The sequence below is a fragment of the Emys orbicularis genome, chromosome 13, assembly GCF_028017835.1.
Source record: "Emys orbicularis isolate rEmyOrb1 chromosome 13, rEmyOrb1.hap1, whole genome shotgun sequence".
NCBI classification, from domain to species: domain Eukaryota; kingdom Metazoa; phylum Chordata; order Testudines; family Emydidae; genus Emys; species Emys orbicularis.
The window spans coordinates 4,722,505-4,740,645 of NC_088695.1; the positions used below are offsets into that span (position 1 = coordinate 4,722,505).

The 18,141-nt window shown below is 51.2% G+C and overlaps 1 protein-coding gene across 1 annotated transcript; it reads left to right on the forward strand.

Annotated features, from left to right (window-relative positions):
• The first annotated feature begins 502 nt into the window (after positions 1-502).
• Positions 503-17,808, forward strand: LOC135887317 (C-type lectin domain family 2 member D-like). The gene is made up of 6 exons (XM_065415079.1): positions 503-598; positions 7,867-8,091; positions 10,756-10,863; positions 15,929-16,110; positions 16,768-16,871; positions 17,088-17,808. The coding sequence occupies exons 2-6, from the start codon at positions 8,001-8,003 to the stop codon at positions 17,236-17,238; spliced, it is 636 nt and encodes a 211-aa protein (XP_065271151.1). The 5' UTR covers positions 503-598; positions 7,867-8,000; the 3' UTR covers positions 17,239-17,808.
• Positions 17,809-18,141: the final 333 nt, after the last annotated feature.

Below are 18,141 nucleotides of genomic sequence, written 5' to 3' on the forward strand. Positions count from 1 at the left end.
CCCCAAATTAGGACACAAACACAGACACAAAAATCTAAAATAATATAGAATATATTATGCTATATAAAACAGTGGCTCCTGTGTGCAGTATCTCTACTGCATCTCACAAAGGATAGTGCAGAATGAGAGGACAGAGAATGCCTTCATAAAGTGACAAGGAAACTGGGCCCAGTGGTTTTGTGAATAGTATCTCTGGTGTGCCTTAGGGTTGGGCAATGTGTTGAGCCAGCCCGCTGAGAACAGGGCTAGTATACAGTGAGGATAGACACCGCTACTGAAAGGTAAGGCTGTGAGTATCACATCTGTGACTTCTGCAGCGGCCGGTGTCTTTGTTAGTTAATTGACTTGGAAGGGCCAGCCCATATGCCTTTCTGGGGAGGGCGGGTTGGATCTAACCCTCAGATCATAGCGACTGGGTCCGTCAGATAACGGTGTGGCCACGAGATCGGATTCCGGAAGGAAGCCGGCCAGGAGGCTGGTTTTGTTTGTTTTTTTTCTTCCAGACTGAACGGCGTCCGCTTCTCGCGCTCCTCAGCGGCTGGCGGAAGCGCCGACTCCTCGCCTCCCCGAGTCCTGCCGTTAGGTCGCGGCGTCTCAGGTAAGGGCCGAGCCTCCTTAGAGGGGAGCAGCTGCAGGAACGGTGACTTGTCCCCCGCCGAGCGTCTGGCTCCGCTTTCTCCCGGCCCGCCGCGGGAACTGGGGGGGCGGCCCTGTGGGGGGGAGGGGCAGCCGGCGCCGGGTGCGTGCAATGTGTGTGTTTGATAGGGGGGAGGGGCAGCTGGCGCGTAGGGGGGAGAGGTGGAGGGTGCGCGCGCGGGGGGAGATGGCCAGCGCCGCGCGTGTGTTTGATGGGGGAGGGGCAGCTGGCGCGTAGGGGGGGAGAGGTGGAGGGTGCGCGCGCGGGGGGAGATGGCCAGCGCCGCGCGTGTGTTTGATGGGGGGAGGGGCAGCTGGCGCGAAGGGTGCGCGCGCGTAGGTGGGAGGGGCTGCCAGCGCTGTGTGCGCATATGTGTGTTTAACAGATGGGAGGGGCAGCTGGTGGGGGGTAGGGTGTGTGGGTATGTATGATGGGGGGGCAGCAGGTGTGGAACATGTGTTTGTATGATGGGGAGAGGGACAGTTGGCATGGGGGTCAGTGGGCATCCAGAATGGTATGGGGGGTGGCATCCTCAGCTGCTGCTGATTTGTCTGATTACAAGAGGTATGTGGGGGGCCTGGCCAGAGAGGGTGGAGGGGGCTCCCCTGTTCTTTCCCAGGTAAATAATATGGCAGCCGTGGTCACTGGAACTTGACTGTGATAACTTCTGAAGCTAGAGTCTGGTAAATTCTGGTCCTTCTCAGGCTCAGGTTGGCTACCCCTGCCCTAGATGTAGCTCTTTAAGCACTCAAAAGGAGTAAAAAATGTCACTAAATAAAATTTCCAAACTAACCAACCTCAGCTGACCTGGGCTGCAGTGGGATGAGGATATTTTGCAGGTTTAGGTAAGCCCAGTGCTTAATTTGTGATGAAAGAGGTGCGAGGGCTCAGCTGCCCTCAGTCCTGACACAAATTAAGCACTGCCCAAAGGTGCTGGAGCTATGACCTGCCAAATGTCAGAAGGACCCTTTGCTTTGGGGCTAATGAATATTCCCCCTTTTAATCATGTGTGTTTAATTTTTAAAGCAGTGCCATGTTATTGCAACTGTAGTCGTTTTGTTATGCTTTTAATTACAACATTTTGATCCAGAGGGGACGTGGCAGAGGAGGATTTACAAACCTCAATTGTATAAACTTTGCTGTTTGTCTAACTGAGGGTCCCGATTTCTACCTATTTAAGGGGGCCTGGCTGTGACGGCAGAACCTCCCCTGGCCCTGATTAAATGCCCTCCCCCTCTCCAAGCCTTTTCAGCAGAGGGCTTAGGGTTTGTATGTGAACCAGTGGCCCTCCACTCATTGGGAAGGGCGCTCTGTATAGGTTGGCTGGGGTTGGTTAATTTCAGCCAAGCCTCCCTTTCTTGTCAGCCTGGATTTGAGTTGACAGGTTAGTGAAAGGGAGGGCCCACAGCCAGGAGGAGAGAGCATTCGCCTGACCTGAGCTTGGCGCTGCAGGATGCCAAGAAAGTAAATTTTTAAAACAAAAATCTGCTGCCCAGGGTTTGATTTCTGAAAACAGCTGGGTAGCTAACCCCAAAGCACTGACCTGGGATATCCAAATGCCTCAAAATGAGGCAGCAGTGCATATCCTTACATGCTAAAACAAAGGTGACTACAGAACTTTTACTCTCAAAATGTTAGGTATCAAGCTAGGGGAAGGTGTAAAGGGGAGCTGAAGTCAAGCTATCTCCACCTTTGATCTTGTAGTAAGGCCTCCACAAACTTAGGGTACGTCTACAGTAGGAAATTAATTCAAAGTTATTTTATTTGAATTTCCAGAATTGAGTTCATACATTCGATGTTGTGTGTCCCCACTAAAGCGCGTGAATTTGGCAGAGTGCGTCCACAGTACTGAGGCTAGCATCGAATGTCGGAGTGGTGCACTGTGGTAGCTATCCCACAGTTCCCGCAGTCTCTGCCGCCCATTGGAATTGTGGGTTAAGCTCCAGTGCATGATGGGGCAAAAACATTCTCGCAGGTTTTTCTGGGTGTGTCATCACTCGCTCCTCCCTCCGTGAAAGCTACGGGTGCACAGTCTGTCTCCTGGTACTATGAATCCATTTCGAATGTCCTCTCCTCTTTCTATCTCCTCTTTCATCTAATCAATTCCTGCCGTTTCTTGGCCATCATAAACAGAGCCACACAGCTTCCGCCGCAAACTCTGCTCACGCTTCCGCCGCAAACTCTGCTCTTGCCGCTTTTTCCATGTTGTCGGTCCTGGGCTCCCGTGTAAGCTACAGAAGGCAACAATTCCCTGCCATTTCTCGGCCATTGTGAACAGAGCCGCACAGCTTCTGCCACTGTTTCCATGTTGTCAGTCCTGGGCTCCCGTGTAAGCTACGGAAGGCAACAATTCCCCGCTGTTTCTCGGCCATCGTGAACAGAGCCGCACAGACAATCTGGAGAAAGCAGCAGAAGCTGTCCTGGGCTCCCGTGGAAGCTACAGAGGACAACCATTTACCACCTTTTATCGGCCGTCTTGAACCGAACAGCTCATTTCGCGCCCTTTTTCAAGGATTACCCGTGCAGGCGCCATTGCGTGGCAAACATGGAGCCCGCTCAGATCTCTGCTCAGTTTTGATCATTGTAAATACCTCGCACATTATCCAGCAGTTTGTTCAGTACCTGCAAAACCGGGCGAGGAAGCGACGACAGCGCGATTACTATACTGATGAGGACATGGACACAGACGTTCCTAGAAGCACGGCATGTGACGATTGGGAGATCATGGTAGCATTGGGCCAGGTTCATGCCGTGGAATGCCGATTCTGGGGCCCGGGAAACAAGCATAGACTGGTGGGACCGCATCGTGTTGCAGGTCTGGGATGATTCCCAGTGGCTGTGAAACTTTCGTATGTGTAGGGCCACTTCCATGGAACTTTGTGAGTTGCTGTCCCCTGCCCTGAAGTGCAAATACACCAAAATGAGAGCAGCCCTCACAGTTGAGAAGCGAGTGGCCATAGCACTGTGGAAGCTTGCAATGCCCGACAGCTACCGGTCAGTCGGGAATCAGTTTGGAGTGGGCAAATCTGCTGTGCTGCAAGTAGCCAACGCAATCATTGACCAGCTGCTATCAAGGGTAATGACTCTGGGACATGTGCAGACCACTGTGGAGGGCTTTAATGCGCTGGGGTTCCCTAACTGTGGTGGGGCAATAGACGGAACGCATATCCCTATCTTGGCCCCGGCACACCGTGGCGGCCAGTACATAAACCGCCAGGGGTACTTTTCCATGGTGCTGCAAGCACTGGTGGGTCACAAGGAACGTTTCACTGACATCAACGTGGGATGGGCGGGAAAGGTGCATGACGTTCACATCTTCAGGAACTCTGGTCTGTTTGAACAGCTACAGGAAGGGACTTACTTCCCAGACCAGAAAATTACTGTTGGAGATGTTGAAATGCCTATAGTTATCCTCGGGGACCCAGCCTACCCCTTAATGCCATGGTTCATGAAGCCGTACACAGGCACCCTGGACAGCAGTAAGGAGCAGTTCAACTATAGGCTGAGCAAGTGCAGAATGGTGGTAGAGTGTGCTTTTGGACATTTGAAAGGGTGCTGGTGCAGTTTACTGACTCGGTTAGATCTCAGCACAACCAATATTCCAATTGTAATTGCTGCTTGTTGTGTGCTCCGCAATATCTGTGAGAGTAAGGGGGAGACTTTTATGGTGGGGTGGGAGGTTGAGGCAACTCACCTGGTGGCCAGTTTCGCACAGCGAGGCAACAGGGCGATTAGACAAGCACAGGTATGGTTTGACAGCTGGGTTTGTTTCTCTTGAAGTTACCCACCCCCTATATATATATATGAAAGGAAATAAAGTCAAAATTGTTTAAAAGCTGTTCTTTATTGTTTGATGCACAACACATTGAGAGAAATTAAAAGGTAGACTGGGGGTGTGGGGGGGTTGGGTTGGGGGGTGGAGGAGGAGGGAAGGACAAGTCCAGACACCAAATCAAAAGTTCGCATATGCCAGCTTTCTGGTGCTTGGGCGATCCTCTGGGGTTGAGTGTGTGGGTCTCCGTAGCCTCCCGCCTCGTGTTCTTGGGCATCAGGGTGAGGAGGCTATTGAACTTGGGGAGGAGGGAGTTTGATTATACAGGGGCTGTAGCGGCAGTCTGTGGTCTTGCTGCCTTTCCTGCATTAGATCCACCATACAGCGGAGCATGTCAGTTTGCTCCCCCGTGAGCTTGACCATAGTGTCCTGCCTGCTCTCATCACGCGCCTCCATCCTCTCTTCGTGTTCCTGTAATGCTTTACGGGACTCCGCAATTGTTTGCCTCCATGCATTCAGCTGGGCCCTATCAGTGCGGGGGGACTGCATGAGCTCGGCGAACATGTCGTCCCGAGTTCGTTTTTTCCGCCTTCTAATCTAGACCAGCCTCTGGGACGGAGTAGATAGGGGCCGCGTTGAAACATTTGCACCTGCGGGAGGAGTAAAAGGGAGGGTAATATTTTAAAAAATACATTGCAGAGAACAAAGGGGGCACTTTGGTATGAGTAAGCCATCACACATGGCTGGGCAAGAGAATTGAGCTTGCAGGCAGCCCCTAGGGGCACGTGGGGTTCTGCTTCTTCTACATTCATTTCAATGCTTTCAAACTGCTGGGCCTCCTTTCCCACAGCAAGCAATGCCTGGTGGGTTTGCCATATAAAAGGAGGGCCTGCGGGCTCTCTGGGATGATCACTGCACACAACAACCACCACCCCCGCACCCACCACGTGGCTGCGTGCAACTCCCCTCTTGCAGGTGTCCACGGACAGTGGTGGGGTAGTGGTGGCATCATCCCCCATAATTGCATGCAGCTCATGGTAGAAGCGGAATGTATGGGGCTGTGACCCAGAGCGCCCGTTTGCCTCCTTGGCTTTTTGGTACCCTTGCCTGAGCTCCTTGATTTTTGTACGACACTGCTCTGTGTCCCTGGAGTAGCCTCTTTCCATCATGGCCCTGGAGACTTTAGCGTAGGTATTTGCGTTCCTTTTTTTGGAACATAGTTCTGCCATAACAGACTCATCTCCCCAGCATGCGATGAGATCCAGTACCTCCTGTTCGGACCATGCTGGAGCTCGTCTGCGAATCCGGGACTGCGTGATCTCTTGTGATGGTGGACTCTGCATGGTCGCCTGTGATGGTGGATTGTGCTGATGGTCACCTGTGCTGCTGGTGACCAAACAGGAAATGAAATTCAAAAGTTCCCGAGGCTTTTCCTGCCCACCCGGCTAGTGCATTGGAGTTGAGAGTGTTGTCCAGAGCGGTCACAAGGGAGCATTCTGGGATAGCTCCCGGAGGCCAATAACGTCTAATTGCGTCCACAATACCTTTAACCCGGGATTGCAATCTCGATTTAAGCGCTACTCCTCTTGCCAAGGAGGGGTACAGAAATCGAATTAAAGAGCTCTTTAAATAGAAAAAAACCCTTTGGTCATGTGGACGGAATCTTTTTTTTTTTTTCTTTCTTTTTAAATAACTCGGCTAATTCCGAAATAGGCTAGTGTAGACCAGGCCTTATTTTCCTCGCCTGCAGATTATAGTGATCTCAGCCCAAGCCTTGGAATGTGATTCCTTCCCAAGACTTGTTCAGTTGAGATGTAATGCATTGACTTGGTGTGCGAAAGAAAGTAGTAAGAAAAGCATGGAATTAACACAAATGAGCTGTTTGTGAATGATTCTGTGACTATACATATTGGTGGCTTCTTTCTCTGAATGTCACTCTGTCATTGGCAGTGAAAGTCACTAGATTTGTCACTGATCACTTCAACACTTATTTTCTCACTAGGGAAACTAAAAAGTCACTAAATTGGCAATACTTGACACCTAACTTCTTGAGAGTAAAAGTTCTGTAGTCACCTATGTTTTAGCCTGTGAGGATATGTACTGCTGTCTCATTTTGAGGCATTTGGATATCCCAGATCAGTGCTCCAACCACTTGGCTGAAAGTTATAAGGTAGCATCTCTTCTTTCTCTGACTTTTGTGTCCAGTAGCCAGTAAGTGCCTCCCTACAGTCTCGACTTAGGGCCTATTTCTGAGAGATGGAGAGGGCTTGGAAGACACTGCTCTAGTCAGCATCTCCCAGTGACCAGCTTAGGTGGCTCCCCATCTAACATGCTGGATTTTAAGGAGCCCATTCTTAGAGGCCTTGTTCTCCCCGTTCATTATATAGGAGCCAGCTCTGTAGACCAGGGGTTCTCAACCTTTTTCTTTCTGGGAGAGGGGGGCTAGCAAGCAAGGCAATTGCCTGGGGCTCCATGCCATAGGGGGCACCACAAAGCTAAGTTGCTCAGGCTTCTGCTTCAGCCCCAGGTGGTGGGGCTCAGGGCCCTGGGCTTCAGCTCCATGCAGTGGGGCTTTGGCTTTTTGCCCTGGGCCACAGCAAGCCTAGTGCCAACCTTGCTTGACAGATCCCTTAACCTGCTTACGGTCCCCCAGTGGGCCCTGGACATCTGGTTGAGAACCACTGCTGTAGATCAGTGTTGTTTCCTGGGATTTCTAGCTACCTAAAAGCTAGATGCTGTGATGTTCAATGTTGCAATGCCTGAGTCCCTTTATGGATGCCACCCCATGTTCTTTAAGACTTTAGAACTAATAGATCTCACCATCTCACACCTAGTTTTCATTGATAGATTGGAAGCAAAAACAAGCTTTCCTGCTTTTTCAGCTTCCAGTTGGTTCCTTAACTTTGCATAAACCGAAATGAAGAAAATACTCTCTCTGCACCTGTGCAAGAGGCTACTGCTGTCAAAAGCTGCTTTAACAACCTCTGTCTCCAGGTGCTTAACCAGTGGCTGGCACCACTTCAGTGGCCTGACTTTCTTTAAAACTTCAGCAGCAAACATGTTCTGCTTGAATATTATTCTTTTATATAATTTAAATGAATTTAATAGATTGTCAGTTTAGTCCTTAACAGGTTATCATAATTTCAAGTTTAACTGTCTATGTGTAGTGTAATTGCACTACACACAGTTCTATATTGTGTGCATTCACACCCCAGACATAAAAGATGTGTGCGCATCCCTGCCTTCACACCAGACAGTATTCCTCCCCTGCTGAACTCTGAGTTGAGGAGTGAGAGGAAATGGGGGATCTTCAATGAGGGGCCTGATGACACAGGATGGAGGGTGTTCTTTACTAAGCTGTTCTTAGCTCAGGGGTTTTGTTTTAATGAATGGGAGGATGGAAACATCACAAACAAACCCCACTGAGCTTTATGCTGTCCTGATTGTTACATTTCAGATTCCAGGCCAAAGCCAAGAACTCTGAGCTGATTGGAACTGACTCTGCCATGGGTGTATAAAGCCATTTCTTGCAGCCAGTGAGGGGGAGCCAGACTGATCAGAATCCAGCGCCCGCAGCTACCTTGCAGAGAGATGAGTGAGGGCGTTGATTCGACTGAGGCGCAACAGATGTTGAAGCAGCTCTGTAAGAGCAACAGCAACACAGAGAGTGGAGGGGAATCAGGTAATTGGAGCGTCCATGCCTAGGGACAGGTTGAACAGAGATACTAAGGCTAAGTCTACGCTACGGGGGGGGTCGACCTAAGATACGCAACTTCAGCTACGTGAATAGCGTAGCTGAAGTTGCGTATTTTAGGTCGACTTACCTGGCTGTGAGGACGGCAGCGAGTCGACCGCTGCTGCGCCGCTGTCGACTCCGCTTCCGCCTCTTGCCGCGGTGGATTTCCGGAGTCGACGGCAGAGCGATCAGGGATCGATTTTATCGCGTCTTCACTAGACGCGATAAGTCGATCCCCAATAGATCGATTGCTACCCGCCGATCCGGCGGGTAGCGAAGACGTGCCCTTAGATGCATCTTTTAGTGGTCAGTGTAACTGCCCCCCTGGTGCAGCAGGGACCCTATTGCTCCAATGGACTCAGTTTGTACCTGTAGCTGCTCTCGTGTGGCCGTTGTGCAGTCCTAGAAACGCATACGCATGTTTTATCTCCATGAAAACGTTTGGCTCACGTCTCCCTTGGTCACTCCTGGCACTGCTCTTTCCTTCGGTTTGTTTGAAAGGGTCAGATCCTCCCTCCTGTGTGTGAGCAGCAGGCAGGCTGAGGTGTCACACTCCTAACACATGCAGAGCCCTGCCTCTGTGCAGGGCAAGGAGCAGGTGTTGCTGCCTGTGGCCACAGTGCATTCATTTGTGTTTTGCCAATGCACATATCGTGCTCTCCTATGTGAATCTGGGTGCTAGGGAAGAGGATTTGCTAAGATTGAACTCCCTGGATTCACTCTCCCTGGGATGCAGGGGCTCTTCCAAAGTTCCTGCCAACCTTTGGCTGTTAATTATGACAACTCTGGATATTTGTGTTAACCATATAAATGTCCAATCCCTTTTTTGACTTTCCTAAGTTCTTGGTCTCAATTTCCTGTGGTAGTGAGTTCCACAGTCTGATTATACACTGGCTAGAAAAAGTTCCTTTCCCACCTTTTTAGTCTCATTGAACATCTTGTTCCTGTGTTATGAAACAAGGAGAACACTGTGGGGGGAGTGAACTACCCCTTTAAGGGACAGGCTGGAGGCTACAGCTGGGTCAGCCTGGAATGTAATCAAGGAGACCTTGCCCCACCCTAGGCATGGGCTATTTGAAGAGGGAGCTGAAGGAGAGAGGGGAGTAGAAGCCAGGCAGGCTGCAGCAGGTGATGGTTTCTCTCAGGTTCTAGGAGACCAACCTAATCAGCCTGAGACTTGGTTTTATGAACGTTAAGTTTGGAAGCTCTGATCCAGGGTCCTGAGGTGAGGACTGTATGAACTGTTTGTTGACATAGCTCCTGTTCTGAAGCTTTATTAAAAAGAGATGTGCTGTTTTGTTAATCAGTCTTAGCTTCTCTTTGCCCTGGGCTGTTAACTTAAGAGAAATTAAGGAGGGGTGCACCCACAGTGCTACACCAGTCCACAAAAGGGCACAGAAGGACTGCCCACAACTTTGCCAACAAAAGCTCCAGTTGCCTTCTGTCCAATCTCTAATTGTATAGAGCAGGGATAGGCCAAATCCGGCCCCCTGCTTAATTTCATCCAGACAGCGGCAAGTCTCCGCGCTGTGGGCCAGAAGCCCTGAGCCTCGGCACTCCCCATGCAGGGCTGGAACTGCAACCGCCGGCTCACCCCACTGCGGGGGGGATGCTAGGGTGCCAGGCTGGTCGGCTTGGCTGTTCCCGTGGCCCCTAGGCGCAGGGACGGATGATCATGGAACCTCCAAGTCCGCCTGTGCCTGTGTCTGCTGGCACGGACATCGTGCAGAGCTGCCTGGCCACATCCTGGCAGCTTCCGGGAGCGGCATGGGGCCAGGGCAGTGGGGGAGCCTGCTTTAGCCCAGCTGTGCCGCTGACTGGGAGCTGCCTGAGGTAAGCGGCAACTGGCCAGAGCCCACATCCCTTATTCCCTCCTGCACCCCAACCCCTGGCCCCAGCCCTTATCCCCTTCTGCACCGCGATCCTCTCTGAGCTCACACCCAAAACCCTGTCCAAGGTCAGAACCACCTCCCGCACCCTAACTCCCTCCCAGAGCCTGAACCCCCTGCCCCCGGTTGGCACCCCCTCCTGCATCCAAACCCCCTTCCAGAGCCTGCACCTGCACCCCAACTCCCTGCCCTAAGCCCGCTCCCGCACTCCAAACCTCTAGGCCCCAGTCCAGAGCCCCCTCCTGCACCCCTCATTTCAGGCCCTACCCCAGAGCCTAGTGGTCTGTGACTGATTTTTTTTTTTTTTTTTTCCCTTTCTGTGGGTCAGTGGGCCCTGATAGAAAAAAGCTTCTCACCCCTGGTATAGACTGTTTATCCTGTCCCCCCATCATTCACCTCCTCTCCCTAGTGAACAATCCCAGGCTTGTCAGTCTCTTGTCATGGATCTTTCAGATCCTTGATCATCCTCCATCCTCCTCCAAACCCTGCAGGGTCCTTTCTGGGGATTAATTGGGCTAATTAACCACATAGTGGTGATTTGGGGAGTGATGTTCTCCTTCGCAGTTTGGATGGGAGTTCAAGTTAATATTTGTGTCCAGAGCAGGGACAGAACCATTTTAGAAATCAAAATAAAAACCTGGTGTGTGTCACATCAGAACCTGATGGCAAACAATTCTGGTCTCCGTAGCCCCAGGAGCATTAACGGGTTTTTATCTTCCAGGTCATGCAGCTAACTCCAGGAAATGTACAAGTAAAGGTCAAGTTGTGGTCGTGGTCATAATCACAATCTTGGTTTTGATCATCATTGCTTTAGCAGCAGCTTTGGGAGGTAAGTTCCCAACCCCTGGTGGTTCAGTCTCTGGGTGTGTTGGGTTTTTTACCCCTCCTTAGTGGCTCACAGCTCTGTGTGTTCTCCTCCTGGCCTCTCTGGCTTTAGCAATCAGGTCAGACAGGATTCTCTCTAGGTTCTTTTATGATGTCTATCACTGAGAGCATCATAACATTGATGGATTTCTCCTCACAGCCTTGTGAGGCAGGGATGTGTCCTTGTCCTCATTTTGTGGTGGGGCAGCCAAGGCACCAAGTCCTAGTTCCACAAAGGGCATTAAAGAGCCAAAGTCCCCATTTCAGGCACACCTGCGATTCGCCAACCCCCTGCCCGGCTGCCACTGAACCTTGTAGACACTTGAGCTCACCTGAAGATGACGCTTTTGCTATAGAAATTCCCTCAGTGCTTCAGTGTCTGCCTCTGGGCGTGTGCTGCTGTTTGCCACTTGGCACCCAAAGGCCTCTCCTACCTGTGGGGTGGGATTGGGCAGGTGTGTTTAGGCTGTCTACCTCTGTAAAACAGGTGGGGGGGCAAGGACCCCCTCACCTTAACCCTGCCCCAGTGGTTAGGGTACCCACCTGGGATGTGAGACCCCAGTTCCAGTCCCCCTCTGTCTTTGGTGAGACAGGATCTAAACAGGGGTCTCCCACCTCTCAGGGGAATGCCTGGCCACTGAGCAATGGGACAGTCAGATGCGGGGGGGATGTCCCTCAATGTTCCCTGGCACCCAGTTCAGGCCTTGTGGATCCCACTGTTGTTCCAGTGATTTCCTAGGCTAATAAATGCTTGGCATTGCAATGCTGAACATCAAACGCCAATGTCCCTTTGTGGATCTTGGGCTAAGTGACTCGCCTGGGGCCAGGCAGGGAGTCTGGCACAGCTTGGAATTGCATCCAGATCTTCTGCATCCCAGTCATCCAGGGCAGAGAACACAAGACAGTCGCTCTTTTCCAGATTCCAGCCCCATCTGTTGCTCCCTTTTACACTCTGGGATTCTCTCTTCACACCCATTTGGATTGATGGACTGACACGGATACCCTGTCTAATCTTAACTGAGCAGCGTAACTTGTCTGCAGCTCGGTGATCTGAGGTTACTGGCCTGGCCTCATCTTCCTGCCTCCCCCTCCCCCTGGTTGTCCCCACAACAGGGCTGGCAGGGGCTACAGCAGAGGTCTCAAACACGTGGGCCACATGTGGCCCGCGGAGTTATTTGCTGCAGCCTGCCAAGCTCCTCGCCCCCTGAGTTATTTCCAGTGGCTGCCAAGCTCCCCTCCCCTCCAGCGCGCCGCGTCCCCGCTCCTCTACCTACCTCCAGGCGCTTCCCGCTGCCAAACAGCTGTTTGGCGGTCCTTAGCGCTTTCCAGGAGGGAGGGGGGAGGAGCAGGGAGCTGTGGGCTCAGGGGAGGAGGTGGAGAAGAGGCGTGGCAGGGGTGGGAAGAGGCGGGGCAGGGGCAGGGCCTCATGGAAGGGGCAGCGAGGGGGGGTGTCAGTGATGCGGCCCTTCGGCCAATGCATTAGTCCTCATGTGGCCCTCTTAGTCATTTGAGTTTGAGATCCCTGGGCTACAGCGTCACTGGGATGAGCTTTACTTAGTGGGGGGGTGCTGTGTGGGGAACCCCCATCCCTCCAGTAGTATGGCTGAAAATTTAACCCCATGGGTCAGGAATCTTCAAAGGGAAGGCTCCCCAGGGAGGTTAAACTTGGCCAGTTGGTGTGCACAGGATGTGCAATTACAGGATATTTCCGTTCAGTGTGAGCCTCACTATAATGTACAGCAATGTGTGGGGCTGTAGGGTTTTCAGTGGGGGTGTGACCCGGAGTGCCTGGGGCAGCCCTCTCTGGAAATGCCAAGGTCAGGGCAGGCTGCAAAAGGGAGAGCAGATCCTCCCAAGACTGAAGTTAAACCTCCCAACCAGTCACAAACTGTGCTTCTGATCCCCCACACTGGTTCTCAAGAAGCAAAAGAAGAAATCACCCAGCCCCCTTTATTGCATTCCAGTCTCTGGCTCCCAATCAGCACCTAGGTCAGGTACAGTGAGAAGTTATTTTAAACTCTGCTCACATATACAAAATGTTCTTCTGACCCCAAAGGGCCAGCCACATTGCCAGGTCAGTATTGGGTTGGATCTCGCCCAAAATACTATATTGCCAGCCAATCCTTTAGTGTCTAAAACCAGCAACTCTCTTCTTGTTCTTTCTTGATAATAAACTTTTAAATGATAAAGCACTCAGATACATACAGAGACTTCAAAGTCCATATATTAGATTCTTAGTGGTATTGGTGAGTTTGCTGGCTTGAAAGTCCTTCTGGAACACACCCACAGCTTGGACAGGTCATTCAGTCCTTTGTTCAAAGCTTCATTTGTAGAAAAGTTACTCCAGAGGTAAGAGAGAATCAGGACTGAAGACAAAATGGAAATGATGCAGCTGCTCTTTATAGTCCTTTTGCCTTGTGGCTTGTACTTCCTGTGTCCCAAACTCAAGCTTCACAGCACATGCCATGGAAAAGGCTTAGTTCTCTGTCCACAGGCATACAACAGGCCTTGCTGATTCATAAGGTGTATCCCCTAGTAGTTCCTTCAGTGGGTTCATTGTACAGTTGATGACCCTTGATGGTTCATCGAACAGGCTCATTGCTGATGCCATTCTGTCTGGGAGTGTCACCCAGAAACACAGCACAAGTTTGGAAATACAGACATACCCTACATATCTATAACTAATTGTGACGGGATTGCTGGGGTGCAGCCTGGGACTGTGGGACCGCTGTGCCCCCTTGTGATAAATAGGGGGGGGGGGTAGCTCCCTTTTATGGACACCCAGCCAGTCAGTAGCTATACAGTCCTCCTTAGCAGCTGTACCCTAATTGGCTTACCTGTAAAGGGTTAAGAGAAGCTTAACCTGAGTTGGCACCTGACCAGGGGAACCAACAAGAGAGGCTGTACCCTTTCAAATTGGAAAAACTGCTGGGTGTGGGTGGGTTTTTTTTTTCTTGTCTCTCAGGCTAGAGAGAGGGGAAGGCAGCAACAGGCTGTAAGCTCTGAGCCAGGTATGGAAAATCATACCTAGCAACATACCTAGAAACTCCTCATTTGGAACCCAGATATGTAAGTAGCACAGGAAAAGTTAAGACAGACCTGGTTAGGGACCTTTTTGGTTGTTTTGGTTTGTAGATTCCTCTGTGTTAACCCCAGGTGTTTTTGTTTTGCTTGTAACCTTTAAGCTGGACCCTAAGAAAGTCATTTTGGTGTTTAATCCCTAACATCCTGGTTTTCAGATGCTTCCTTTTTAAAATAAAATTTACCTTTTTTTTTTTTTCTTTTTTTTTTTAAGAATCCTTTGATTCCAAAGTCCTTAGACAAAGGGTTGGTCTGTGCTCACATTGCTAAGGCAACTGGTTGGTATTTTATTCTCAAGCCTCCCTAGGAAAGGGGGTGAAGGGGCTTACGGGGATATTTGGGGGGGATGGGGATTCCAAGTGACTGTTTCCTGAATATTTTGTGTAAATCACTTGGTGGTGGCAGCCATATCTGTCCAAGGCAGAAGACTCTGTGCCTTGGAGGAGTTTTAACCTAAGCTGGTAGAATACAAGCTTAGGGGGTCTTTCATGCAGGCACCCACCTTCTGCACTCAAAGTGCCAGAGTGGAGAATAGCCTTGAAACCCCTAAACTCTCCAGCCTGGGCTGTCTCTCACAATGCTTTGCTACTGACAAGCAACAAACCCCTCCAGGCGCCGTGATCACTCAGCACAACAGCATTGTGGAGCCCCACACCCAGCTAGATTGCATGAATGCTCCCAGAGCCACTGATGAATCACAAAGCCAAATCCCCCCCCAACTCCCAGCACTGAGCCTCAGCAATATATCATCTTGCACTGCTCAAGATGAACAAATTTATTAATTGGTTCACCACTTCATCAATGGAAAGTGGATATACACCAGCCTTTGCAAACCTGAACAGGTTTACCAAACACTTCAGGCAAACTCACTGGTAAAGATAAACAGTAAAACAAGTTTATTGACTGCAAAAGATAGGCAAAAAGTCAGTTAGTTACCAAAATAAAATGAGTACGCAGTCTAAACCCTCAACCCTATTAGACTGAGAAATATCTAGATTAAGCAGTTTTTCTCACCCACTGGATATTGCAGTTCTTAATATACAGGTTTGTTCCTTAAACCTGAGCCAGTCTCCTCTGTCGGCATCTTCTCAGTGTTCTTGTTGCTTGCAGCATAGGTAGGGGAAGGAGAAAGGCGAAGGCATGGGTCCCCTGTGTTCTGTTTTATACCCTTAGTCCATGTGCTTGTAGAACACAACTCCAGGCATGTCTGGGGGGCATTGCTGAGTCCCCAGGCAAGGTTGAGCAATTCCCCTAGTGTGGCTTAATGCAGGTGAGTCATTGAATTGTAGCTCCCTGTTGGTTACTCTCCCTGCTGTTGCCTCTGGGGGAGCTAATATCAGGCTGATTCCCCAACTTACAGCATATTTTACTGACAACCATAAAACACAATCTTATAACTTTATATGCACTGACATACATCTCTAGATAGAACAGCGACTTTTACCAGTTCATAACCTTTCCGCATGTTTTATATGCAAGATCACAATTATATATAAATGAGGGATATGCGGGTTGCAGGGGGCTCCCCCAAGGTATAGAATGCCACACTCCTAATACGAAAGTGATACAAACATATAAACAAGATTATCGTTCTTGGCAAATTGTGACACTTTCCCCATTTCCGGCACCCCTGCTGAGCATATTCTTCCCTTGTTTTCAACTTTCCCCTTCCCTTCACTGCACACTTTGTACATCCCCTACCCGATGGGGGCTGTGGCCTGGTTGGCCTCTGGCACTACCACAGTGTGTGTGTGTTATAACAAACTCCAGCCACGCTGTTTGTCGGATTGGTGGCCATGTCCTCTGAAGCAGCTGTTGTTGGCCACTTTCAGACTGGCCCATCTCTCACATCAGTCTGATCCCATCGGGCAGTTCTTGGTTCTGTCCCTGCTCGTTCTCCACAGAGATGAGAAGGGACGATCTCTCACCTTGTGTTTTGTTTTTTCTAGTGGAAAAATCTAGGCAGTCTCCTCCATGCCCCCCTGCTGCCTCCTGGTGCCCGGACGGCTGGTTCAGGAACCGAGGGAAATGTTACTATTTTTCTAAGGCCGAAGGGAACTGGACCTACAGCCAGAGCTTCTGCTCGTCGCACGCTGCCTCCTTGGCCGGGATTGATAATCTACAGGCTCTGGTGAGAAGCATAGATGCAGTGTGCCAAGCCCAGCGATCGCTGGCACCACAGACAGGGCTGGAGTCAGGCTGGGCTCAGCCCCTGTAGGGCAGAGAGGAGCCCGGGTGCCTCCCAGGCTGGGCGGCCAGAGTCAGGGCGGTTCTGGCAGTTGAATCCTGGCTGGACTTAGGGCTCCAGCCTCCCTGGCCCCTGCATCTGCTCAGAGCCCTGGTGTCTGTCAGATCCAGGCCAGTGGGCTGTCCGGGGATTGGAGGGAGTGAGAACCTGCCTCCCTAGCTCAGCCCAGCCCCAGGGTTTCCTCATGGGTGGGGTGGGGGGAATTCAGCAGAAGGTGAAGCCGGCTCTGTGCCCCCTCCCCTCAACTTCCCTGCCCTGGTGGCAGGGATCTGTCTGCCCTCCCCCTGCAGCCCCCTCTCCCTCCTGGCCTTGCTGTGCTCTGAGAAGGGGCTGCTGGGCAGGCAGTGACCTTACAGCTGATGCCAGAGCTCAAAAAAAGAAGACTGGGGAGGGTGAAGGGTTAATACATATCTGATTCCTTCACCCAATAACAAAGGCCGAAGTCTCTAGAAATCCCCTGCTGCCTGGGGCTCTGTGGGGTGATGGAGCAGCACAGAGCTAGGGTCTAATACAGCTGTTTGCTTATATTGCATTTGTAAGGGTTCCCTGCTGCCCTACAAGGGCAAACTGGACCACTGGATCGGGCTCTGGAAGGACACGGGCCAGGTCTGGAAATGGGCCAACAGGACTGAGTTTGACCATCGGTGAGTCTGTTTCTCTGTGTTGGGTCAGAGGCGTTGCAAATGCCCCACTGGCTGCTTTAACTTCCCCTCCTGACGGGAGTGGGGCCTGGTACTGGTGCAGGGAGGGGGATCTGGAGGGACTGTGAGTGCAGCAGCTCCCTTCCCTCACTTGAGGTGTCACCCCTGGACTCTGCCTGGCACACACTGACTCTAGCTCCAATTGCCTCTGGGTTACAGGTTTCAAATACAAGGTGGAGCTGACTGCGCTTTTCTGGACGAAGACCTCACAGTCAGCAGCTCCAGCTGCAGCACACCGAGAAAATGGATCTGCTGTAAACCTGATGCCCCTACGAAGGAAGAGGAGCATGCGGTGGGAGGGGACTCGTGAACTCAAGGGGATCGCAGATCAGACATGGCAAAGCCTGGTTCTGGTCCCCTCCATGGCCCTATATGCTGCAGCCTATTTACTTGTTTCTTAGGGCATGGCTATACTTGAAGATGTAGAGCGCTGTGAGTTAAACCAGCCTTCAGAGAGCCCAGTATGCAAAGCGCTGCAGTGTGTCCACACTGTCAGCTGCGTGCGCACTGGTGTGGTCACATTTACGGCACTTGCAGCAGCATTGGGACCAGTACATTATGGGCAGCTATCCCATAGAGCACCTCTTCCCATTCTGGCGCTGTCTCTTGTGGGAAGGGGGCGGGAGGTGCAGGGCATTCTAGTCCTGTCCCAAACGCCCCGTGATGCATCACTTCGCATCCCAGCAATCCCTGTGCTTCCGTCCACATTTGGCGCTATCTTTCAACGTTTTTTGGACTGCGTGCTCTGTCTTCCCTTTCGGTCCGCAGGAATGGAGCCCGAACTGCTGAGGAATATGCTGACGAGTCTCACCAGCACGTCACGTTTGGCAGTTGAGTTACTCCTTAAGATACAAAGTGACAGTGAGGAGTCCGACGATGATATCGACTCGCGTAACACGACACGAGATTGCTTGTGGCATTCACAGACATGCTCACCACCGTGGAACGCTGCTTTTGGGCTTGAGAAACAAGCACTGAGTGGTAGGATCACATCGTCATGCAAGTCTGGGATGACAAGCAGTGGCTGCAGAACTTTTGGATGAGAAAAGCCACTTTCATGGGACTGTGTGATGAGCTCGCCTCCACCCTGCGGCTCAAGGACACGAGATTGAGAGATGCCCTGCTGTTGGAGAAGTGGGTGGCTATTGCAATCTGGAAGCTGGCAACTCCAGACAGCTACCCATTGGTCGCTAACCAATTTGGAGTGGGAAAA

Excerpts from the sequence above, each read along its gene's own strand:
- LOC135887317 (XM_065415079.1), top strand. The coding sequence starts at position 8,001 with ATGAGTGAGGGCGTTGATTCGACTGAGGCGCAACAGATGTTGAAGCAG. Across the intron at positions 10,864-15,928 it reads TTTAGCAGCAGCTTTGGGAG|TGGAAAAATCTAGGCAGTCT; the intron begins GTAAGTTCCCAA and ends TGTTTTTTCTAG. Across the intron at positions 16,872-17,087 it reads AGGACTGAGTTTGACCATCG|GTTTCAAATACAAGGTGGAG; the intron begins GTGAGTCTGTTT and ends TCTGGGTTACAG.